Source organism: Lytechinus variegatus, chromosome 4, assembly GCF_018143015.1.
Source record: "Lytechinus variegatus isolate NC3 chromosome 4, Lvar_3.0, whole genome shotgun sequence".
Taxonomy (NCBI): domain Eukaryota; kingdom Metazoa; phylum Echinodermata; class Echinoidea; order Temnopleuroida; family Toxopneustidae; genus Lytechinus; species Lytechinus variegatus.
Genome location: NC_054743.1, coordinates 41,785,858 through 41,812,756, shown reverse-complemented (window position 1 = coordinate 41,812,756; position 26,899 = coordinate 41,785,858). Strand labels below are relative to the sequence as shown.

General features: G+C 35.2%; 1 protein-coding gene across 1 annotated transcript in view; it reads left to right on the top strand.

Moving 5' to 3' along the window:
- Positions 1 to 12,873, top strand: part of LOC121412997 (transcription cofactor vestigial-like protein 2) — a 42,148-nt gene extending 29,275 nt beyond the window's left edge. Inside the window, exon 4 of the mRNA XM_041605760.1 lies at positions 11,352 to 12,873. Within this exon, the coding sequence (XP_041461694.1) occupies positions 11,352 to 11,404 (53 nt within the window). The 3' untranslated portion in view covers positions 11,405 to 12,873. The remainder of the gene's footprint in view (positions 1 to 11,351) is intronic.
- Positions 12,874 to 26,899: the final 14,026 nt, after the last annotated feature.

Sequence of the window (26,899 nt, the reverse complement as noted above, 5' to 3'; positions counted from 1 at the left end):
AAAAACTGAGCTCCATTGAAACCTGCCTCACCTCCATTTAAATTGGCTTCACCATAATTTAGAGTACAATTATAAAAACCTCCATTGAAACTTGCCTCACCTCCTTTTAACTTGGCTACACCATAATTTGGAGTACGGTTAGAAAGAACTTCCTTTAAAACTTGCCTCACCTCCTTTTAAAGTGGCTTCACCATAATGTGTGGTACAGTTTATTCTTTTTAAAAAAACTGAGCTCCATTGAAACCTGCCTCACCTCCATTTAAATTGGCTTCACCATAATTTAGAGTACAATTATAAAAACCTCCATTGAAACTTGCCTCACCTCCTTTAAAACTGGCTTCAACAGAATTTGTGTGGTACAGTTTATTCTTTTTAAAAAACCTCCATTGAAACTTGCCTCACCTCCTTTTAAACTGGCTTCACCATAATGTGTGGTACAGTTTATTCTTTTTAAAAAACCTCCACTGAAACTTGCCTCACCTCCTTTTAAATTGGCTTCACCATCATTTGTAGTACAGTTATAACAAACTCCATTGGAACTTGCCTCACCTCCTTTTAACTTGACTACACCATAATTTGGAGTACGGTTAGAAAGAACTTCCTTTAAAACTTGCCTCACCTCCTTTAAAATTGGTTTCACCATAATTTAGAGTACAGTTATAAAAATCTCCATTGAAACTTGCCTCACCTCCTTTTAAAGTGGCTTCACCATAATGTGTGGTACAGTTGATTCTTTTTAAAAAACTGAGCTCCATTGAAACCTGCCTCACCTCCATTTAAATTGGCTTCACCATAATTTAGAGTACAATTATAAAAACCTCCATTGAAACTTGCCTCACCTCCTTTTAACTTGGCTACACCATAATTTGGAGTACGGTTAGAAAGAACTTCCTTTAAAACTTGCCTCACCTCCTTTTAAAGTGGCTTCACCATAATGTGTGGTACAGTTTATTCTTTTTAAAAAAACTGAGCTCCATTGAAACCTGCCTCACCTCCATTTAAATTGGCTTCACCATAATTTAGAGTACAATTATAAAAACCTCCATTGAAACTTGCCTCACCTCCTTTAAAACTGGCTTCAACAGAATTTGTGTGGTACAGTTTATTCTTTTTAAAAAACCTCCATTGAAACTTGCCTCACCTCCTTTTAAACTGTCTGCACCATAATGTGTGGTACAGTTTATTCCTTTTAAGAAACCTACACATTGAAACTTTCCTCACCTCCTTTTCAATTGGCTTCACCATCATTTGTAGTACAGTTTGTAAAGGCACCATTGGAACTTGCCTCACCTCCTTTTAAATTGGCTACACCATAATTTGGAGTACGGTTATAAAAAAACTTCCTTTAAAACTTGCCTCACCTCCTTTAAAATTGGTTTCACCATAATACCGTTACAGTTTTTTCTTTTTAAAAACCTCCATTGAAACCTGCCTCACCTCCATTTAAACTGGATTCACCATCATGTGCAGTACAATATATTCTTTTTAAAAACCTCCATTGAAACTTGCCTCACCTCCTTTTAAATTGGCTTCACCATCATTTGTAGTACAGTTATAACAAACTCCATTGGAACTTGCTTCACCTAGCTCCTTTTAACTTGGCTACACCATAATTTGGAGTACGGTTAGAAAGAACTTCCTTTAAAACTTGCCTCACCTTTAAAATTGGTTTCACCATAATTTAGAGTACAGTTATAAAAATCTCCATTGAAACTTGCCTCACCTCCTTTTAAAGTGGCTTCACCATAATGTGTGGTACAGTTTATTCTTTTTAAAAAACTGAGCTCCATTGAAACCTGCCTCACCTCCATTTAAATTGGCTTCAACATAATTTAGAGTACAGTTATAAAAACCTCCATTGAAACTTGCCTCACCTCCTTTTAAACTGGCTTCAACATAATATGTGCGGTACAGTTTATTAAAACCTCCATTGAAACTTGCCTCACCTCCTGGAGGGCGCTCTTTAATATGCCTGTAGGTTGGAGGTTGTACGAAAAACGAAATCACGTTGCAGGGACTGGAAAAGGGAGTCTCTGAAATCAGGGTACTAATGGATAATTCGTTTTTCATACCCGTTCAGCGTACAGCGAAAACGGAAAATCAGTACGTGGTTCGGTCTTTGAAAACAAAAAACGAAATCACAGCGTGAAAACCCGTGCTGTGATTTCGTTTTTGTTGATCAAAAACAGAATATTGAAATCAGAAATGTTTTGGGCTCTCTCTGATTTCTCATTTTATATTTGTGTTTTTATGTATCAAAAACAAAACCAGAACACGCTCTCCGCTCCGTGATTCCGTTTGTAAAAACAAAAACAGCGAAGACGAGATCAGAGACTCCCTTTTCCAGTCCCTGCAACGTGATTTCGTTTTTCGTACAACCAACAACCTACAGGCATATTAAAGAGCGCCCTCCAGGAGGTGAGGCAAGTTTCAATGGAGATTTTAATAAACTGTACCACACATATTATGTTGAAGCCAGTTTAAAAGGAGGTGAGGCAAGTTTCAATGGAGGTTTTTTTTCAAAAGAATAAACTGTAGGCCTACTACACATTATAGTGAAGCCAGTTTAAAAGGAGGTGAGCTAGGCAAGTTTCAATGAAGGTTTTTATAACTGTACTCTAAATTATGGTGAAGCCAATTTGAATGGAGGTAAGGCAAGTTTCAATGGAGGTTTTCTAAAAAGAATAAAATAAACTGTACCACACATTATGGTAAAGCCACTAGGAATGTAGGTTTTTTAAAAAAAGAATAAACTGTACCACACATTATGGTGAAGCCAGTTTAAAAGGAGGTGAGGCAAGTTTCAATGGAGGTTTTTTTCAAAAGAATAAACTGTAGGCCTACTACACATTATAGTGAAGCCAGTTTAAAAGGAGGTGAGCTAGGCAAGTTTCAATGGAGGTTTTTATAACTGTACTCTAAATTATGGTGAAGCCAATTTGAATGGAGGTAAGGCAAGTTTCAATGGAGGTTTTCTAAAAAGAATAAAATAAACTGTACCACACATTATGGTAAATCCAGTTTGAAAAGAGGTGAGGCAAGTTTCAATGGAGGTTTTTTCAAAAGAATAAATTGTACTACACATTAAAGTGAAGCTAGTTTTAAAGGTGAGGCAAGTTTCAATGGAGCTCAGTTTTTTAAAAAGAATAAACTACCACACATTATGGTGAAGCCAGTTTTAAGAGGTGAGGCAAGTTTCAATGGAGGTTTTTATAATTGTACTCTAAATTATGGTGAAGCCAATTTGAATGGAGGTGAGGCAAGTTTCAATGGAGGTTTTTAAAAAGAATAAACTGTACCACACATTATGCTGAAGCGCCAGTTTACATTATGGTAAAGCCAGGTTTAAAGGAGGTGAGGCAGGTTTCAAAGGAGGTTTTTTTTTCGAATAAACTGTACTACACATTATGGTGAAGCCAGTTTAAATGGAGGTGAGGCAAGTTTCAATGGAGGTTTTTTTTAAGAATAAACTGTACCACACATTATGGTGAAGCCAGTTTGAAAGGAGGTGAGGCAAGTTTAAATGGAGGTTTTTTTACGAGCTATACGTACAGGCATATTAAAGAGCATAATTATACATGTACACGTGAACGCAGCGCCTGCATCGAGTCAGTACATACAGTGCAGGCATTTTTTTTTACTACCACGTGCGTGATCGTGAATCAAGAAGTTGACGAGAAGCTACAAGATGGCCTTTTCAAGTGTGTCCATTGAAACTTGCCTCACCTCCTTTCAAACTGGCTTTACCATAATGTGTGGTACAGTTTATTCTTTTTAAAAAACCTCCATTGAAACTTGCCTCACCTCCATTCAAATTGGCTTCACCATAATTTAGAGTACAGTTATAAAAACCTCCATTGAAACTTGCCTCACCTCCTTTTAAAGTGGCTTCACCATAATGTGTGGTACAGTTTATTCTTTTAAAAAAACTGAGCTCCATTGAAACCTGCCTCACCTCCATTTAAACTGGCTTCACCATAATGTGTGGTACAGTTTATTCTTTTGAAAAAAAACCTCCATTGAAACTTGCCTCACCTCCTTTGGCTTCACCATAATGTGTGGTACAGTTTATTCTTTTTAAAAAACTGCGAGCTCCATTGAAACCTGCCTCACCTCCTTTCAAACTGGCTTTACCATAATGTGTGGTACAGTTTATTCTTTTGAAAAAAAACCTCCATTGAAACTTGCCTCACCTCCTTTTAAACTGGCTCACCATAATGTGTGGTACAGTTTATTCTTTTGAAAAAAAAACTCCTTTTAAACTGGCTTCACCACATTGTGTGGTACAGTTTATTCTTTTTAAAAAACTGAGCTCCATTGAAACCTGCCTCACCTCCATTTAAATTGGCTTCAACATAATTTAGAGTACAGTTATAAAAACCTCCATTGAAACTTGCCTCACCTCCTTTTAAACTGGCTTCAACATATACAGTTTATGAAAACCTCCATTGAAACTTGCCTCACCTCCTGGAGGGCGCTCTTTAATATGCCTGTAGGTTGTACGAAAAACGAAATCACGTTGCAGGGACTGGAAAAGGGAGTCTCTGATCTCGTCTTCGCTGTTTTCGTTTTTACAAACGGAATCACGGAGCGGAGAGCGTGTTCTGGTTTTGTTTTTGATACATAAAAACACAAATATAAAATGAGAAATCAGAGAGAGCCCAAAACATTTCTGATTTCAATATTCTGTTTTTGATCAACAAAAACGAAATCACAGCACGGGTTTTCACGCTGTGATTTCGTTTTTTGTTTTCAAAGACCGAACCACGTACTGATTTTCCGTTTTCGCTGTACGCTGAACGGGTATGAAAAACGAATTATCCATTAGTACCCTGATTCTCTGATCTCGTCTTCGCTGTTTTCGTTTTTACAAACGGAATCACGGAGCGGAGAGCGCGTGTTCTGATTTTGTTTTTGATGCATGAAAACACAAGTCACAGAGCGAAAATCGTGTTCTGGTTTCGTTTTTGATACATAAAAACACAAATATAAAATGAGAAATCAGAGAGAGCCGAAAACATTTCTGATTTCAATATTCTGTTTTTGAGCAACAAAAACGAAATCACAGCACGGGTTTTCACGCTGTGATTTCGTTTTTTGTTTTCAAAGACCGAACCACGTACTGATTTTCCGTTTTCGCTGTACGCTGAACGGGTATGAAAAACGAATTATCCATTAGTACCCTGATTGTTTTGGGCTCTCTCTGATTTCTCATTTTATATTTGTGTTTTTATGTATCAAAAACAAAACCAGAACACGCTCTCCGCTCCGTGATTCCGTTTGTAAAAACGAAAACAGCGAAGACGAGATCAGAGACTCCCTTTTCCAGTCCCTGCAACGTGATTTCGTTTTTCGTACAACCTACAACCTACAGGCATATTAAAGAGCGCCCTCCAGGAGGTGAGGCAAGTTTCAATGGAGATTTTAATAAACTGTACCACACATATTATGTTGAAGCCAGTTTAAAAGGAGGTGAGGCAAGTTTCAATGGAGGTTTTTATAACTGTACTCTAAATTATGTTGAAGCCAATTTAAATGGAGGTGAGGCAGGTTTCAATGGAGCTCAGTTTTTTAAAAAGAATCAACTGTACCACACATTATGGTGAAGCCAGTTTAAAAGGAGGTGAGGCAAGTTTCAAAGGAGGTTTTTATAACTGTACTCTAAATTACGGTAAAGCCAATTTAAATGGAGGTGAGGCAGGTTTCAATGGAGGTTTTTTCGAATAAACTGTACTACACATTATGGTGAAGCGGCACCAGTTTAAATGGAGGCGAGGAAAGTTTCAATGGAAGTTTTTATAACATACTCTAAATTATGGTGAAGCCAATTTGAATGGAGGTGAGGCAAGTTTCAATGGAGGTTTTTTAAAAAGAATAAACTGCATGTACCACACATTATGGTGAAGCCAGTTTGAAAGGAGGTGAGGCAAGTTTCAATGGAGGTTTTTTAAAAAGAATAAACTGTACTTCACATTATGGTGAAGCCAGTTTAAATGGAGGTGAGGCAAGTTTCAATGGAGGTTTTTTAAAAAGAATCAACTGTACCACACATTATGGTGAAGCCAGTTTAAAAGGAGGTGAGGCAAGTTTCAAAGGAGGTTTTTATAACTGTACTCTAAATTACGGTAAAGCCAATTTAAATGGAGGTGAGGCAGGTTTCAATGGAGGTTTTTTCGAATAAACTGTACTACACATTATGGTGAAGCGGCACCAGTTTAAATGGAGGCGAGGAAAGTTTCAATGGAAGTTTTTATAACATACTCTAAATTATGGTGAAGCCAATTTGAATGGAGGTGAGGCAAGTTTCAATGGAGGTTTTTTAAAAAGAATAAACTGCATGTACCACACATTATGGTGAAGCCAGTTTGAAAGGAGGTGAGGCAAGTTTCAATGGAGGTTTTTTTAAAAAGAATAAACTGTACTTCACATTATGGTGAAGCTAGTTTAAATGGAGGCGAGGCAAGTTTCAATGGAGGTTTTTTAAAAAGAATAAACTGTACCACACATTATGGTAAAGCCAGTTTAAAAGGAGGTGAGGCAAGTTTCAATGGAGGTTTTTTTAAAAAGAATAAACTGTACCACACATATTATGTTGAAGCGAGTTTGAAAAAAAGGAGGTGAGGCAAGTTTTAATGGAGGTTTTTATAACTGTACTCTAAATTATGGTGAAGCCAGTTTGAAAGGAGGTGAGGCAAGTTTCAATGGAGGTTTTTTAAAAAGAATAAACTGTACCACACATATTATGTTGAAGCCAGTTTAAAAGGAGGTGAGGCAAGTTTTAATGGAGGTTTTTATAACTGTACTCTAAATTATGGTGAAGCCAGTTTGAAAGGAGGTGAGGCAAGTTTCAATGGAGGTTTTTTAAAAAGAATAAACTGTACCACACATTATGGTGAAGCCAGTTTAAAAGGAGGTGAGGCAAGTTTCAATGGAGTTTTTTAAAAAAAAAAAATAAATAAACTGTACCACACATTATAGTGAAGCCAGTTTTAAAGGAGGTGAGGCAAGTTTCAATGGAGGTTTTTTTCAAAAGAATAAACTGTACTACACATTATGGTGAAGCCAGTTTAAAAGGAGGTGAGGCAAGTTTCAATGGAGGTTCCACTTCCTGCACCGTGATTTGGTTTTTTGTACGAGCTACAGGCAATATTAAAGAGCATCCTTTACGATAATTATACACGTGAACGCAGCGCTTGCATCAAGTCAGTACATACAGTGCAGGCATTTTTTGATACTACCACGTGCGTGATTGTGAATCAAGAAGTTGACAAGAAGCTACAAGATGGCCTTTTCAAGTGTGTCCATTGAAACTTGCCTCACCTCCTTTTAAATTGGCTTCACCATAATTTAAAGTACAGTTATAAAAACCTCCATTGAAACTTGCCTCACCTCCTTTTAAATTGGCTACACCATAATTTTTCTTTTTAAAAAACCTCCATTGAAACCTGCCTCACCTCCATTTAAACTGGATTCACCATCATGTGCAGTACAATTTATTCTTTTTAAAAACCTCCATTGAAACTTGCCTCGCCTCCTTTTAAACTGGCTTCAACATAATATGTGTTTATTCTTTTTAAAAAACCTCCATTGAAACCTGCCTCACCTCCTTTTAAACTAGCTTCACCATCATGTGCAGTACAATTTATTCTTTTTAAAAACCTCCATTGAAACTTGCCTCACCTCCTTTTAAACTGGCTTCAACATAATTTTATTCTTTTTAAAAAACCTCCATTGAAACCTGCCTCACCTCCTTTTAAACTGGCTTCACCATCATGTGCAGTACAATTTATTCTTTTTAAAAACCTCCATTGAAACTTGCCTCACCTCCTTTTAAATTGGCTTCACCATCATTTGTAGTACAGTTATAACAAACTCCATTGGAACTTGCCTCACCTCCTTTTAACTTGGCTACACCATAATTTGGAGTACGGTTATAAAGAACTTCCTTTAAAACTTGCCTCACCTCCTTTAAATAATACCAGTACAGTTTTTTCTTTTTAAAAATCTCCATTGAAACTTGCCTCACCTCCTTTCAAACTGGCTTCACCATAAATTATTCTTTTCAAAAACCTACATTGAAACTTGCCTCACCTCCTTTTCAATTGGCTTCACCATCATTTGTAGTACAGTTATAAAAAAACTCCATTGGAACTTGCCTCACCTCCTTTTAAATTGGCTACACCATAATTTGGAGTACGGTTATAAAAAACTTCCTTTAAAACTTGCCTCACCTCCTTTAAAATTGGTTTCACCATAATACCGGTACAGTTTTTTCTTTTTAAAAATCTCCATTGAAACTTGCCTCACCTCCTTTTAAACTGGCTTCACCATAATGTGTGGTACAGTTTATTCTTTTTTATAAAAAAACTCCATTGAAACTTGCCTCACCTCCTTTTAAATTGGCTTCACCATAATTTGTAGTACAGTTATAAAAACCTCCATTGAAACTTGCCTCTCCTCCATTTAAACTGGCTTCATCAAAATGTGTAGTACAGTTTATTCTTGCCTCACCTCCTTTTAAACTGGCTTCACCATAATGTGTGGTACAGTTTATTCTTTAAAAAAAAAACGAGCTCCATTGAAACTTGCCTCACCTCCATTTAAATTGGCTTCAACATAATTTAGGGTACAGTTATAAAAACCTCCATTGAAACTTGCCTCACCTCCATTTAAACTGGCTTCACCAAAATGTGTAGTTCAGTTTATTCTTGCCTCACCTCCTTTTAAACTGGCTTCACCATAATGTGTGGTACAGTTTATTCTTTAAAAAAAAAAAGAGCTCCATTGAAACTTGCCTCACCTCCATTTAAATTGGCTTCAACATAATTTAGGGTACAGTTATAAAAACCTCCATTGAAACTTGCCTCACCTCCATTTAAACTGGCTTCACCAAAATGTGTAGTTCAGTTTATTCTTGCCTCACCTCCTTTTAAACTGGCTTCACCATAATGTGTGGTACAGTTTATTCTTTTTAAAAAACCTCCATTGAAACTTGCCTCACCTCCTTTCAAACTGGCTTTACCATAATGTGTGGTACAGTTTATTCTTTTTAAAAAACCTCCATTGAAACTTGCCTCACCTCCTTTCAAACTGGCTTTACCATAATGTGTGGTACAGTTTATTCTTTTGAAAAAACCTCCATTGAAACTAATTGCCTCACCTCCTTTTATGGCTTCATCATAATGTGTGATACAGTTTATTCTTTAAAAAAAAAACTCCATTGAAACTTTCCTCGCCTCCATTTAAACTGGTGCCGCTTCACCATAATGTGTAGTACAGTTTATTCGAAAAAACCTCCATTGAAACCTGCCTCACCTCCATTTAAATTGGCTTTACCGTAATTTAGAGTACAGTTATAAAAACCTCCATTGAAACTTGCCTAGCTCACCTCCTTTTAAACTGGCTTCACTATAATGTGTAGTAGGCCTACAGTTTATTCTTTTGAAAAAAACCTCCATTGAAACTTGCCTCACCTCCTTTTAAACTGGTACAGTTGATTCTTTTTAAAAAACTGAGCTCCATTGAAACCTGCCTCACCTCCATTTAAATTGGCTTCAACATAATTTAGAGTACAGTTATAAAAACCTCCATTGAAACTTGCCTCACCTCCTTTTAAACTGGCTTCAACATAATATGTGTGGTACAGTTTATTAAAATCTCCATTGAAACTTGCCTCACCTCCTGGAGGGCGCTCTTTAATATGCCTGTAGGTTGTAGGTTGTACGAAAAACGAAATCACGTTGCAGGGACTGGAAAAGGGAGTCTCTGATCTCGTCTTCGCTGTTTTCGTTTTTACAAACGGAATCACGGAGCGGAGAGCGTGTTCTGGTTTTGTTTTTGATACATAAAAACACAAATATAAAATGAGAAATCAGAGAGAGCCCAAAACATTTCTGATTTCCTATTCTGTTTTTGATCAACAAAAACGAAATCACAGCACGGGTTTTCACGCTGTGATTTCGTTTTTTGTTTTCAAAGACCGAACCACGTACTGATTTTCCGTTTTCGCTGTACGCTGAACGGGTATGAAAAACGAATTATCCATTAGTACCCTGATTCTCATGCCCTCCCCTCTGTACGCCGACGCACCCGGGGAGAAGAGGGTTCATCGCCCGCTGGCGAGATAACAGAAGAGAGCGAGTGAGGACAGCTCGTAGCGGTCTGCAGGCGAGGCGGTTCTCAGGGTTTTCTTATGGGCATCTTTTCATCACGACACTTATTTTTTTGTAACATCGAGAAATATGATAAACATTCGACGCATGCGAGTCAACGAACCACAATGGGCACATAAAGATAGACAAACAATGCAATGATGATAGGACCTCGGTTAAGGGTATATGTCACAGGGGTGTATTTATGATAGGCCTATATTGGAATTATGTTAAAGGGAATGACACTGGATTAATTTAGGCAGACCACACAGACAGTGTTTTCTGCTGCCGTTATTCCGACAAAGAAATGTCGTTCCACAAAATAGTCAAATTCAAGTATTCAACAATTGAAAATAAAATCTAAAGAAATAGAAAATAAATGATCATTTATTGATTTTATTCAACTTAGAAAGTTATGTTTATGCTTTTGGAAAATAATGAATAAAAGACGTCATGCTATATGGAGTCAAAATTGTCACATCCTGGTTTGTATCAAGAATTCATACAAGTAGAGTGACGTCATAACCTGACCCTACTAAATTCACTAAATTCGCACCACTACCCGTTTCCTGCCTCACCCACTAGCATTGTCAACGCCACCTCTCTATAGGACCTCATCACCATGATCACCCCTTTCCCATCGTGTTATACTTTTCCAGTTTCCCTTCAGTTTCTTTGCCACATTAACTCAAAAGATATTTTATCCATAAGAGACTGCCCAATAGAGGCAACATTTTTTTAGACAGTTCTCTTATTCCCTTTTCAATACCTTATACTTTTTTTTACAGTTTTCCTTCAATTTCTTTGTCACATTTTTTTGGAAAAAAAAATATCAATGATAAAATACTACCCAAAACCTGACGTGCGCTTTTGAAAGTCCGTCTTATAAAGTTTGTAAACTAGATACACCAATGAAAGTGCATATTGCTTTAACAATTGGTAGTGGGAAGGATGACTAATTATCATCGCCCCTTATAAATCTGATACGATTATTGTCAAAACTATTTTGAAAATTATTTTCTTAGTTTCATCCCTCCTTTTTTTTATTTCTGTGCTAATTCTCATCAGAACTTTTTGCTAAATTCACTGAAATTTAATTGAAGTCAATCCCGTCCCCATCCCCTTGTCATGTTCTTTGATTTAAATTTAAACGTTTCTCATATTATCATTTCATTTCTTTCTCTACTTTTTAAATTCCAGGTAGCGCAGTGGACTCGCACGAAACGACAAACAAGGATCTTTATTGGTTTTAGGTGACTTCCTTGGAGATAACCCGACGTCATCTGCTTGAAAGCGTGGCCATTTTTATTGGATCAACATCATGCTACTGAGAGATGAATATAACGACTGTCCGAAGAAAAAAGACTTTTGCATGCTGCTTATATAAATCATGTTGATTTTCTGTAAACTTCGCTCCTATTTTAGATTACATGTATTTTTAATTTATCCATAGAGTGGATAAAAGTGTGGATTAAAACTGGGAAATAGATTAAAATGTTGATCTTCCATCTGGTAATACATCGGTTTCTATTTTGCATTCTAATTTGCCGAACATTGCTGAAATGTTCCGATCATATCTGAGGTCGCAAGATGGGACTTTCTCAGCTTACAGAAAGGATAAAACTTGGATAAGAGTATAATCACTGAAAATCACCGAAAATTAACGAAATATTCCGTTTATATCCGTATAGGGTCTTTATATGCCAACATAGGATTGACAGGAAAAAAGGGGTGAAAATAAGATGAAGTTCTTATTATTTTATTTTATTATTTCATGTTGAGCGTCATCACATTGTAACTCAAAGAAATATTTTCCGATTATTAATTTGTAAAACGATAAGTCTACCACAATGACCTGCTGACACTCATATAGGCCGATACGGAAAAAAAACACAGAGAAACATTACACTGAAAATGTTATAAAAATAGGATTAAAAATTCAAAGTTGCAGGCGCTCTTATGTTTCCCTATATGAATCGGTGGTGTAAAGAGACCGAAATTTTGAGGGGGCCCAGACACGGCGTATTTGGCCAATCTTTTTTTTATACAAAACTCTGAGTTTGTAGATTTTGCCATATTTTATTTCACCCTTTTCTTTTTCTTTCGCTCTCCTTTTCTTCGTCGTGAATCTGTAGACCCGTAGTGTCATGACTGTAATAATACTTAACACAGATGACATTTAAATCAGGGAATTGGTGATATCACACGCTCACTATTTAATTTCTATCTATTTACAATGAAATTTGACATTAGAAAAAGCTTTAGTGAACTAAGGTATATTGATATTTTTTCTTAATTATCCCAGGGTAAACTGTATTTTTTTTAACTTTCCATGTAATCTGAAAAAAGAAGAAGAATTTTCTTATCAGGATTTCATTTTTTTATGATCATGATTCTGAATTCGTAAAGATAACATGATGGTAGTATTATGATGAATTGTGGTTTCAAAGTTAATTTTTAATGGTTGTTAGGAAGGAAACATCCTACATCATAATTGTAACATGTATAATTTTTCTCCTTAAAATGCTGAAAGGGTGTTTTAATGAGAAATTGTTTATGCAATAAAATTGCGCCCGTCATTTTTTGTTTGCATGATAAAGTCAACAATCTGAAGATGATGAGACTGAACACGATTTTTGGTTTCAAGCAATTCACTTTTTTTTAACCATATGGAAACAGTACTTCAGATTTTAAAAAAAAATTATTTGGAGAAATAAGAGAGTAAAATTAGAAAGTGCTTGACATATTTTATGTAACTTCTTAAACATTTATTATTTCCATTTTTCTGAGAAGCTTCACTTGATTTTTTTCCTTTTAATGCATTTTTTTATCAAAGAAGTTGATAAACTTGACGTACAGTCAAATTATTCTTATTATTAAGTTTTCAATTGCAAGAACTACACTCTAAAAAAAAAACGAAGAGCTAATATTTAGCTCTTAAAGAGTGTGTATATGACTGCACTTCGGAGTGCTGATTTGTCTAGTTCAAACTTGAAAGGAAAAAATCAGCACTTCGAAGTGCAGTCACTATACACGCTCTGTAAGAGCTAAATTAGCTCTTGGTAGCTCTTCGTTTTTTAGAGTGTAGTTATCAGTATATCTGATTATTTTAAGGGACCATGCATGGTCATTCGTCATTACTTTATATATTTTTTGGGCGGTATTTTGTTCAGCTAAAAGCAAATAAAGACGATGTCATAAAGTTCTTAGCAAAACAAGCCAGGACCTTTCCCTCGTAATGAGATAAATTGTTTAATTTTTAACCGTTTCAAACATTCCTTCAAAGAAGTTCAGCAAGCCGTTTGAATTTTACTTCATAGGGATTATTCATATTAGAAAGTTTTTTAACTTGAATACATGATATGTGTAAAGGGTATAAACAAAATACAAAAGGCTCCTTTTTAACAATGTTAAAACAAACCTCCTTTATCCAAAGTATCAATCAAGAATGATTAAAAAATTTCTTGTCACTTTGTGAAGTTAGAGTATAAGCTTGTGAAAATGACTGTTTTATGATTTTTATTCAATGTCAAGCGGCACTGTAATAAACTTGCTTTCTTTTGTATGTAAATTATTCGAGAAAAATATTGTTGTTGTGTGTTTTTCATTTTCAGTTTATCTGTTATGTCATCAATAGAGATTGGCCCATTATCACCCAGGTGATGGTCTTTCACATAAAATATATTGTATTTAACATTTAAGCAATAAAGGAAAGGGGGTTTCATGGCCCTGGGAAGCGGGGTTGTTGGAGTTCTGAAAAAATGTGACAAATAAAGAAATGTAACCAAAGCGACCTTCACTTTTGTAGTGAAAACCCTTTTCTTTCTTTTTTTGCTTTTAAAATTTCTCTGGACCAAAACAAAATGACCTCCAGATTGACAACAGCACCCCCAGTAACCAAAACAAAAAAAAATCGTTCTCAGGGTCCTGGGGAGTTTGCCAAGATCTTCCCAAATTTGCACATGATAGTCATAATAAATAGTCATATCAAAATGACATTTGCGGTATGAAAGTGCCTGATTAGCCGGTATGCGATGCTGTTATATAACCCGCTTTCCTCATTCCCCAAGGTTCGTTTTTCCGAGGGCTCGTCTATTCGCAAATTACATACACCGAAATGTTCGTCGAAAATAGAATAAGGTTCGGCCAAAATAAGTGATTAACCATATAAACTTGACATTTTGGACTATCAAATCTTATTCTTGTTATTTCGTTTTGGTTTAATAACAACGTTTCATTTTCGGAATAAACAAACCTTCGGAATAATGAATCTTCGGAATATCGAATCTTCGGAGCATTCAACCATTGGGATATACCCGATTAACCTGGCTGACTCGTGGTGCATGTGAAGGGTGTCACCCCCCCCCCAAAAAAAACAGATTTTCCAGGACTACACAGTCCTGTCGATATTGAGCCCCAAAAAGATTTTGATATGCGATGTTAGAAATGTAGTTAGATTGAGATCAAACTTCTCTACCATTTGAAGCATATTTGTAATTTGGACATTATATTCATATAACTGATTTTTTTCCACATTATTATTATTGTAAGAAATTTTGTTTCAGCTGATGCCCTGGGGCTATATTTATACCTTCGCATTAAACAAAATGCCAACTACTTGTGATACGGAAAGAAAAGATATAAGTTAGAGTAAAAACAAACAAATCTTCCTGCTTAATGTTAACAATTTTTATATTTACCCCTTTTAAAATTCTGCTGAAGGCATTCTATTTAGGGCGCAGCATAGACCTATGAAGTTATAACATTAACAAAATAATTATGTTAGTTTCTTCATCTATGGCCCGACAAAACATTATTGGTGATGAGCATTCGATGGTAAATTATCGCAAAACCATGATTTAATGCTTTGTTATGAAAACGATCACGAGCCTGAAGTATCAAAATAATGAACATTTTTTTGGGGTGAAACAATGACAACGTAGAAATTCTCATTTTGATAAGAATCTGGTAATTTTTAACAAAATTTTAGACCGAGTGACCATTGGACAAGGTATACATTTTTTTAATTTGACTTCAAAGAAATTTCATTAATTCTACTGTTTTAAGCTTTTTCATTCAAATCAATGCATTAATTTCAAGGAGCGAATTGCATATAAATACGGGACAAAACTTGAACTTGGGGAAGTTAAACCAAGTAGTGCGTGTAACACGTGTTAAAAACAAGATGAGACACCAGTGAAAAGAGGATTCCGCAATGTCAGCTCACATAAACACATCTCGCTTATTGCATTTCTCAGTAAGCTCCAAGAATTTCCTCCACTACCTCTCAAGAAAATTAAAGTTTGCTTTGACTTAATGAAGACAATGACTAAGAATACATTCTTTGCCCGTTCCATGTTACAAGCAGTGCACGCGAACAGTATTTTCCAACATCATGAACATGGGGGCGCGTGAATTTCGATCCGCGGTGCCCCATTCCCCAAAAATAAACATCGTGAAATTTCATCGTACCTGTTCCATTGAATAGATTGAAAATTTGGAGGGAAACAAACATGAGAGTGGAAAAGAAGGTCAAGTGATAACTTGTTTTAATCTAATCGTGGATAGATGCCGTATAGAAATACAAACTTGAATTTATTTCAATTTTCCCTTCCTTTTCTGTTTCTGTTTCCTACAGCGCGCGTTATGATAGGTCAGATTCGCATTATAGCAAACTTGAAAGTGGTTCACATTGGATGTAACAGGTTCACTAATGAATATTCTTTCCACAGCGATAAGTTTCATAACCGGTATTTTTTTGTTCACACATCGAATGTGTCTCAGGTTTGTTGAACAAATGCAACAACTTCCATGCTGTCGGTCTTCGTGTTATATACAATTTTGTTTTAAAAATCTTTTCTTCAAATCTGTTGGCCCGATGTTCGCCTGCATTTGCGAAGTAATACGTCCATCGACAAGGCAGAACAGAACAGGGCTTTAGCCCCAGCGCAAAATCCCACCAACAATAAACCAGGGATTTGATCCCGCTGCCCACTAAAACACCTCCTAAATCCCAAATCAACCTTGCCTGCCTCGTAAATCTCTCAAATTAAACCCAATGAAGAAAGTCGAGGTGTAGGGATGAGCAGTGATTGTAGCCACAGGAAATAATCATCGCTGATCTGTGGTAATCTGGAATATTAAAAGTGGAGAGAGACGCGTCGGACAAGATCGGCAGACGACCCAAGAATTAATCACACAATTGGCGGGAACGCGCCGGCGCGCTGCATCTTCCGTTTACTGAAAAGCCCCTGACACTATTTTACATGATGATGTAAAATTGAAGGGATTAAGGGGCTTATATCAGTTGAAATTCAGATAAAAACGATTGACCTTGATAAATCTCCAAGGTCATAATATACATTAGAGCTGATCCGAGGAGTATGTCATTACCGTGTACAATGTGGTGTTGTGGATCCAGCGGAGATATTGGTCTTGGATTCACACTTTAAATTTTTAGAGAAGCTATCATTCCTTCCATAACAGTTAATGTTTGTACCGGATAGAGAGGGACGTAATAGGAGGGAGCTGTGAGGTATTCCGAACCAATAGCAAGACACAAATGATGTATGTTGTCGCACAAAGTTTCACAAAATGAAAAATATCATTGTGGAATACTTCGTTAGCCTTTCAAATATAAAGCAGATAGATAATGCAAAATTTGACCCCTCCCCCCCCCCCCCATTGCACTGCAAAAAGGCCGGTGTCAATTTAACACCAGCCCGGAATGTCCACACCAGAGAAGTATTGAAACAACACCAGTCTGGAATCGTTGTTGTTTGAATACTAATTTGTGTTGTATAAACACCTATCTGGTGTTAGACCAAAACTAAACTGGTGTAGTTTAACACTTCTCTTGTGTGGACACATTAGATTCCTGGCTGGTACGTGGTATATTGAACAACGGGGTTTTTGCAGTGTGAACTTCATTACAGTTTCATATAGAATTGATATAATAATCACTGCACAAAATAGCCTACTGTAACACGTTTACTCACATCCAATCAATTAAGTGGTTTCATTACCTTAAACTGTTATTGCAAATTGTTTTTATAAATAAGTTTTATGAAACGGGCCCATTGTCTACATATATGATATTTTAGAAGAAACAATAACAAAATATCAATGTAAAACGCAATTTAGATATAATATTAGACAGTTATTAATTAAACTTTACCATAACCTATTTATAGTATTTTTTTTCTCATAAAGTAGCGATATTGACCTCAGCGAAAAAAGGGCAAACTGCTGAAGAATAAGTGGAATGAGAAGGGGGAGGGTGGGTAAAACAATATAGGCTACTTTAAAGGTCATGTCCACCTCAGAAAAATGTTGAATTGAATCATTAGAGAAAATCAAAGTTTCGCTTATTTTTCACAAAACAGTTATATGCACAACTCGGTGACATGCAAATAAGAGAGTCGATGATGTCCATCACTCACTATTTATTTTTTTTTTGGGGGGAATTATACAATATTTAATTTTTTACCAATCTAACATTAAGTTCCAACTTAACTGAACCATAAAATGTTAGAACAATGGTCATACCCCATGTTAAGGGATGAATGAAACTTTGTTCACAGAACAATGGGGAGAAAATTAGAATATTTCATATTTCTTAATTATAATAAAATACAAAAGAAATAGTGAGTGAGCGATGTCATCAGTCCCCTCATTTGCATACAGGCCAGGATGTGCAAATAACTGTTTTGTGAAATTAAGCGAAATCAAAAATGTCATAGCTTTCTTACTTTACATCCGATTTTGATTAAAATTTCAATGCCATGCTTGTTGGATTTTTCTATTTCATTCAAATCAACTTTTTGAAGGGATGGACTTGTTCTTTAAACATACACGACCTCTTAAAGCGTACAGAGGGATTTGAAAGAATATTATGGGAAGGTGTCAAAAGTTTGTTTCGAAACCACACCATGCTTGACATCCTGCCATATCTGACATTGAGTGGGGTGTGACCAATGTCAAGGAGGTCGGGAGGGACGGGGGAGATCGAGGGCGAGATGGCCATGGGCAGTGAGGCTGCGATTGGAATGAAGATGGGGGCTGGAGTAGGAACAAACATGGCAGAAAACTGATGGTACGGTTATAAAGTAAAAAAATATCATATTCGTGTCTAAACTGCCATGGAAACTAAAGCAATATCCAGGAAATAGGCATCCCCCGCCCCCCCCCCCCCTGAAATAAAGGGATACACAAGCTAGCTATATGTGGTAGTTTCTTTAAAGATGTATATCTATAATGAATCTATAGTCTTTACGTACCATGACCATTATGTGGAAAATACGAAAGACGAGGTAACGTTGATAGTTCGTGAGCAAAAAATGACTTGTTGCATTAAAAGTCCATGTTATATCTTCAGTATTGATATATTCCTGACCGGTGCAGGCAACAGGATCCAATCTCAATATTTTATTTATACATTTTTACTTTCCCCGAGTTATGCTTGCTCTCTATATAGTCGGCAGCCGATCTATTCTATAAAATTGATAGCACACTTTCAATTAATACGTCATATTGGGAACCACTGTAATATAGAAGTCAAAACACTGAAGCTGAATAAAATGCAGCTCGTGACCCCCCCCCTCAAAAAAAGGGGGGGGGGGCTCTCGAAGCCGCGCGTGCAACACATGAAAAGTGAAACATCAATCAGCAAAGTCTACATGAGAAGATAACGACAACTTTTCCCTTTTTATTGATTCATTATGATATTATAATGTCTATGGCCATATGTATTAGCTACTCCTTTTAATATGCGATACCATTATGATAGTGGAATTCTTCTTTTTTTTCAGAGAGATGGCGCAAAATTTAGATACAAATACAGGTTCTACGGTAATGGAATAATAGTTTAATACTGTATAATTCATTCCTTATCATCAAAGTCATTTTGATCTATACCTAATAAAAAGGCAAGCTAAGGGGTGAAAATGTTCCTACATATTAGCTTGCAATTATTTGATTTTGTTGTCATACCATTCAAAATTATATATTCGTTTGTTTTCACATGACACTTTCAACTTGTCCGTGAGGAAAATTATATTTATGGCATATGCAATTACAATCAGCTTCACTGAAACATAATTATGTATACTATCGAATTATATAACTATAATTAAAACACCGCATAACTTGGTCTCTCTCGTCTTATTCTCAATTTGAAATTTGTTCTTCACTCTATTAATCTAATTCCATCTCTTTCTTTTAGGTCAAGAACTCTCTAATTTCCAGTCCCCCTAGTTTTTCTTTACCTCCATCGCCCTCATAAATGGTTCTCCCTTCCTCTAATTCTTGTTAACCTATTATTTTCACCTTATTCTTTTCATATTCATCATAGGGCAATTCCATAAAATGACCAACCTTTTTGTACGTCCGACCCCATTTTCTCAAGTTTTACTTGACTTCATAAACTGGCCAAGTCATGGTCCTTTGAGAACATTACAGACTGTCAAAACAACCAGAAATCAGAGACAGATAATTTCATGAAGGTCCCACATAATAGGGGGTCGGACGTACACATTTCATGGAATAGCTGTATATTCTTTAAATGAAATTTTAGTATAATAATCCCATAATGCCGGGAAATGTCTTTTCAATTCATTCTTGGATGAAACAGGCTTTAAATATAATATATATTTTCCTACGAATTTCACAAGCAGTTGAACGACCCGTCGGTCAGTGTACTGCCAGAGCATGTATACTTAGACCATAGAGATGCGGCTGTATGCTTAGACCGCCTCCTACATCGTGAAAAACGGGCCAGAAAAGGTGTGAAAAGTAGGTTGTGAAAACCAGTTTGTCACGGTACTCTAAAAAAGGAGTTTCTTTGGTGCCCGGGGCGCTGGGTTTAAAGTCCGTGAATATTTACAAACCAACTGGAGCGAAATTACAGGAAAACAAGACATAATGCGAATTCCATGCGCGTTGGTGTATTATCATATAATATGATGAAAGATTTTTATGCCTTTTTAAAATACACAGTCTGTGGATAATACTTGTTATAGTTAAAGGGTGATACCAAGCCGGTGTTTGTTTTCAAGTTTATGAAAGGGCATCTAACGTAATCATGAATATATATAGGCCTATATATGTATATATATAAATGGCAGATAGCTCATATAGCTCCACATAGATAGCTCCACATTGTGCAGCACTCAACCCAGGTGAGGGGCATGGGTACCGGCAGGAAGTAATTCCTCAAAAAGCTGTGTGCACCAGAATCGGTAGACTAGCTTAGCCATCAGGGTAATAAAGGAGCGCCTTGAGCACCTTACAAGGTGAATATGAGCGTTATATAAATCCCATATTATTCATTTATTATCATGAAGTCCACAATCTCCTTCAGTAGGTGCAATCCACTTGACACCCACCACAACCAAGGATGTAGTCAAAAGGGATGATAAAAGCAAAGTGTATAGAAGAAATTTAATAAGAATAAAATATCAATATTTCCAAAATGTTTTCAAGAATTCCATTTTTTCCTTTTGATTTTAACATCAAGTGGGGGCGTCACGGTCTAGTGGTTATGACTCATCTTTCAACCTGAGGGAAGTGGGTTCGATTCCCAACCATGGCATATTTTCCTTCAGCAAGAAATTTACCCACATTGTGCAGCACTCAACCCAGGTGAGGTGCATGGGTATTGGCAGGAAGTAAATCCTCAAAAAGCTGTGCGCACCGGAATCGGTAGACTAGCTTAGCCGGGGTAATAAAGGAGCGCCTTGAGCCCCTTACAAGGTGAATATGAGCGTTATATAAATCCCATATTATTTATTTATTATCATGAAGTCCACAATCAGTAGGTGCAATCCACTTGACACCTACCACAATCAAGGATGTAGTCAAAAGGGATGTTCTGAGTCACAAGGCCCCAGGAGAAAACCTTCTCCAGAGGCAGAGGCCGGCAAAATGTGGCCTTGGGGCCGGTCTGGACAACATATACCCCTGTTTACGACACTCTAGAATAATTAACTCATCCAACATCAAATAATAGTATATCTCACTACAATTTTGTTGCAATACAATTTCTTTATTGATATAAACATATTCATTATCAGCATCACCAATTCAATGACAAAAGAGACAAGTTAAACAATGATTAAATGACCAATATTTAGGAATGTCTGATAGGTAAATAATCCAGATGCACATGAAAAGTAAACCATCAAAAGAAAGCTTAATACAATATTTGAAACAAAATGGTGGTATATTAGCACATAATTGCTGAGATTGAGAACATATATATACTTCTATTTTGAAACATCAAGTATGTTTGGATCAATGATGAAAGGATTTGAGACAGTCAATTTAAGAATGAATGTTGCCCTATAGGCTTCAAAATTACTACTAATTTTTGAATTATTTTTGTGTCTAAGGACCAAATCCTTATTCATTAAAATCCTCTGTAGACTATTTCAAAATCTCTTCAAATCTTATTTTCAATTTAATTTGGTAAAAAGAGATTGCATTCATCTGTGATATTTTCTTATATCAATAGTCAAATTTGAAACACAAACATTAAATGGAAATAATCATATTCAGGAACTTACTATTGATATAATCATGTGTCAAACATATTTTACAAATTGATGGGAAAAATGTTTCTGTTTGCTTGAGGTGTAATATCTTTATTTTATCAATCATTTTGACTACTTGTTTGAAAACTCCAAACCAAAACTGATGTGTATTATTTGTGGATAAAAATTCTAAGGAGAAAGAGAGAATCATAGTTTGAATATCTCTGTTACATTTTTTGATGGGATCTATAAACCTTATGCAAATATTGAAACCTTGCAAATTTGATTTCATAAATAACATTGGAAGTTCTATCAGTAAACCCTATGTATATAATCCTACTTAATTTTGTAATATTTCAATGTATCATATAAGAATGGAAATCATAGAAGCTGAAATAAAAAATGTATCTAAAATTAAAACATTACAAAGTTATTACACCAGTTCTATATTTGAAATTAGATTAGGTTTTGGAAAAACTTAATAAATACATCAAATTCAGAGCATTTATTACCAGAAAATAAAAAGCACCACTTTGTGGCACATATAAAAAAGAAAAATAGCAGGGAAAATAATTATTATAATTGCAGGAACATTTTGCTATATTTATCAACAAAGTATGGTATCTGATATTGGCATCCATTTTTGTTAGATTATATTTTCAAAAATAATCTGGTCTGCGAAATACACCTAGTATATATTAATTGCTAATTGTTCCTATCAGTATTCTAAATTGGAGAAAGGAGACAACAAGTCAGTATTTTTTTAGAAAGATGGTATATACTTTGACAAGCAGTGGAAATGAGTATAAGATGATAAAATGGGAAAGATAATATGCTGCAAGGAGTACAGTCTATCACTGCTTTGTCATGTAATATTCATCTTGTTTGAAACTTATATTTGTAAAGGTAATGTACATAATTTCTCTTAGATACTGTATAATTTACCCTTTAGCAAGTCCATGTATACAAAAAATAGCACTAACACATTTAAAGTTGGTAGGGTACAATTATAGTGAACAACAAAATAAATATGAAATCATCATCAATGTGCAGGGAAAAGATTTGAACTTTAATATAATTTTGTTTTACATCAACTTTCATTTATAACAGTCATACAACAACAAACTCAAGTCTAGGTACCGGTATACATAAATGTGAATTGTAGAATTATGACATCATTTATACTACATATTAATCACATAAAGACTACATAATAATTACAGGCAAACAAAGGCAACAGTAATGAAACTATCCATTTTAAAACTTTTTCAAAAAATAAGATTTAATTTCTCCCTACTAGAAAGTAAGTTATAATGACTGTTCAAGAGGGCATTACGAATTCTTATGAAATGGTGATATGGATCCTAATAAAATGATTAGCTGATATCTATGAACTAGTCATGGCTCCGAGATGAGAATGGTTTATTAAATAACAAGGATCCACATCACTATCTAATAAAACAAATAATGCACATCATTTTGCTTGGGCAATGGTACACACTTGTCACAATGTAGCTTGAAACAGAACTGTTGATAAGGTGCATAAAATTCATACTAATGCCCTTCTAGATGTGCATTATTTGTATTATAACATCTTTTTGATTCCAAAAACAATTAAAACGCTCTGTAATACACTTAAACATCATTTCTAAAATCATTATCCGACCAAATTCAATATAAACAAGCAATAAATCTCTCTCAAATTGATATAATACTTTCATTTTGGACAATAACAAATGCCTTTCTCATATGAACAAACAAGTTGCCCTCTATTCTATATCAAACACTGTGCAAATAAATCTCTCGCAGAAATTTTCACATATACTTAATACAAGCTAATTGGACACTGTTTCTCCATTATTTCTTAAGATTACAGCTTACACACAATTATAAATATATGTTTGTATTTTCAATATATAACTATGTACATTTCTTTTTTCATTGTCATATCTACTGTTTGGAAACAACATTCTATGTTAAAGCTCTTATACATGTACAAATCCTTTTTTTTACAGAAAAATTCTGCTCAATATTCTAGCTAAAGCAAACTTCTGTTTTCCCTTTCTCCTACAGTCTCACTGCTACAATGTATAGGTAAGCTACAGGTGTAGCATCTTTTCATGATTCTGTGTACAATAGCTTGTTTTGTTTGTATTGAAAGTACTGACTATGGAATTTAACTAATAATCATACAAACACATATTATGCACATGGATATAATTCAAACACAGATGAAATTTAACTTATATTTATTTTACACAAGTTACAGTATGTAGACACTACTATCATGCAACTGAACAACAATAGATACAAATCTATGATCATGACCACTATTCATATTGGCTTATAATAATCGTGTCTACCATAGTAAGTGTTGCTTCTGGACACTACTCCTGGGGGGGGGGGGGGCAGTGAAAATAAACTTCAGCAATCAGGGGATAGTTTCACAAAGCATGTCAGTGATTTCACTAACAAATCTAAACTCAGCCAATTAGAAGCAAGAATTTCAGTAGCTTTATAACAAATTCTAGAGAACATCGCTGACAAGACTTAATCCTCATGTCTGCTCACAGGCTAACTGGACAAACAAAAGCTACATAAAAAAAGAAAGGTGGGAAAAATCCTCCCATTGCCAACTGATTATGACACTTAAAATTTCATATTCGATGTCCAGTATAATACATGTATATCTTTAACAATAAAATTCTACGACATAAAATTATCTGTACATACATTGCATACATTTGATGAGTTGTCAAAATGCAAAGCTTTAGAAGCCCAAAGTTAAAGTATGATCACACCCCGCTATCTACGTCTATCAAAAAATAAACTATGAGCCGAAAGCAAGGATGATAGACTTTTAAAAATACTGAAGAGCAATTCCATTCATGTAATAGTTGCCAGAATCTGACATGATATATTTGCTAATGCTAGCTAATCTGTTGGACTGTTTTTGTTGCTGTTTGAGATTGATGTCATTCAAACTTGATGAAACTACTTTAAAGAAAAGGAAGAAAATTCCCCTTTTTATCACTTCAAAACATCAGAAAGGGATCGCACGAAACAATTTAATTTTTCTGCCTTCTAGTATTTCATATGCTAAAGGTACTAACATGCTAGAGCCCGTTAGACCTGAAACGTACATACATGTACATATACATCCCTAGCAACATGAATGCATAGATATTTGATGAAAAATGAAAGGAATGTTGTAGAATATCATAAAATATCATATGATAGTATATTTGTCTGGGGTACGAGTCACATAAATTCTATCTTAAACAATTATCCATATCACAGGATTTTGGCTTGCCTGTATACAACATATACACATTCTCCACGACTAGAGGAAAAATCCAGCAAAGAACCATTGGGAAATGCTCACAAATATCAGCACACCATGCAAATACTTTATTCATACTGGGTACACCTGGGTCGAGAGTGGCAAAAGCAGATTAATGTCCTGTCACAGGAATCAAGTCCTTTGATGAGACTGGAACTCACTGCATTAGTGCACATTATCTCCTGTCTTTTATAAATCTTCGTCAATTTCTCTTCTACATGTACAAACTGCATAAGACTTAACTAAAGTGCGCATGTATGCTATAAACAAGACTGCCATTTCACATTTTCTTTCATAACAACAAATTGATTAGTTACATGATCATCAAACAGATTAACACCTGGGTGAAGAGTGGCAAATGTAGATTAATGCCAAGGCAGAAAAATGAACTTGATAAATCACTTACAACAAACAAAAATCTTAAATCAATTCATTCCTCTCCAGGTGTGCATAACTTTCCTAACACATATACATACTAGTATTCCAATTTTTCTTCAGATTATTTTTATTTTAACACTACCCATAGGGTAACTTAAATGGCCGATCTGATGCAAGAGAAAGTCAATGCAATGAAGTTCTATCATTTTCATTACCGATACTTGTTAAAAAAAACCGTTAGGAATACAAATAGAGAATGGGAATTCAGAATTCTCTCATGAAAGCAAAGAAAGAAAGAAATCTCACGCAAAGTACAATTACAAATATTGCACAAAGTATAATACAACCTCAAGCAAAAGCCTCTATCTATATGAAAATGCAGTCACTTTCTATTAAATTACCATGAACACTAGACATTATATAAACAGTATTTAGGATCAAGGTAATAAAATCAGCAAAACTTCACCCTTAGCTCAAGTGTTAATGATGCAAATAAACCTAAATTTTCCTTCTTGTTTGACATTATCACCCTTAGACAGCAGTAATAATAAGGGTTTAAAATATAAATACTGAATATTCATGTGATATACATGAGATGAATAATAGGAAAAAACTTTAAGCTTTTTTTTTCAACTTCAAAAAATTTATCACCAATTCTATCCAATATCAATAATTCAAACTTAAAGTAGGCTAATACAATACGAACATCAATTTTGTGACTATTTAGCAAATCACACCCCTAACTCTTATCTTTTAAATTGAGGTTTGTTTTAGATCAGCCCAGATGTACCCTTATTTTGTCAGTGCTATGCATTGCCTTTTAAAAGAAATGTATACCGGTATATTAAAAAAAATAGTCCATTGGATTTCTCATCATGCAGCAGTCAATTGGAATACATGTACATAACTTGGCACAATATATGTCCAATTCATGAGATGAGTTGCGTAATTATCAGGTCTAGAATTTGACAAAAAAATAGTAAGTTGACCCATTGCACATACTTTTAGATATTCATCAAAGACAAAAAACAAAGCATTTATATTGAGAGTTATACATGTTGGATTCAATCTATCGAAACATATAAAACATATAACATAGACTGCTTCTATCTGAATAGTAAACAAGAAAAACCATTCAAATGAAATTAATTGTAAACAAGTAAATAGTACATTTTTACATTAGGGAATTTAAAAAAAAATATAACAAGGAAATCATTATCTACCCATTATCATTACATCATACCATATCTGACTGTTAGTAATGGCTCATACTCTCAGAACTCTAGTTTATCTTAAATCATGATCTAGATCGTGACTAAACTTCTTGGGGCGTTGTGGTCTAGTGGTTAAGACTCGCGTCTTTCAATCTGAAGGACGTGGGTTCAATTCCCAACCATGGCGTGTTTTCCTTCAGCAAGAAATGTACCCACATTGTGCTGCCCTCAACCCAAGTGAGGTAAATGGGTATCGGCAGGAAGTAATTCCTCAAAAGTTGT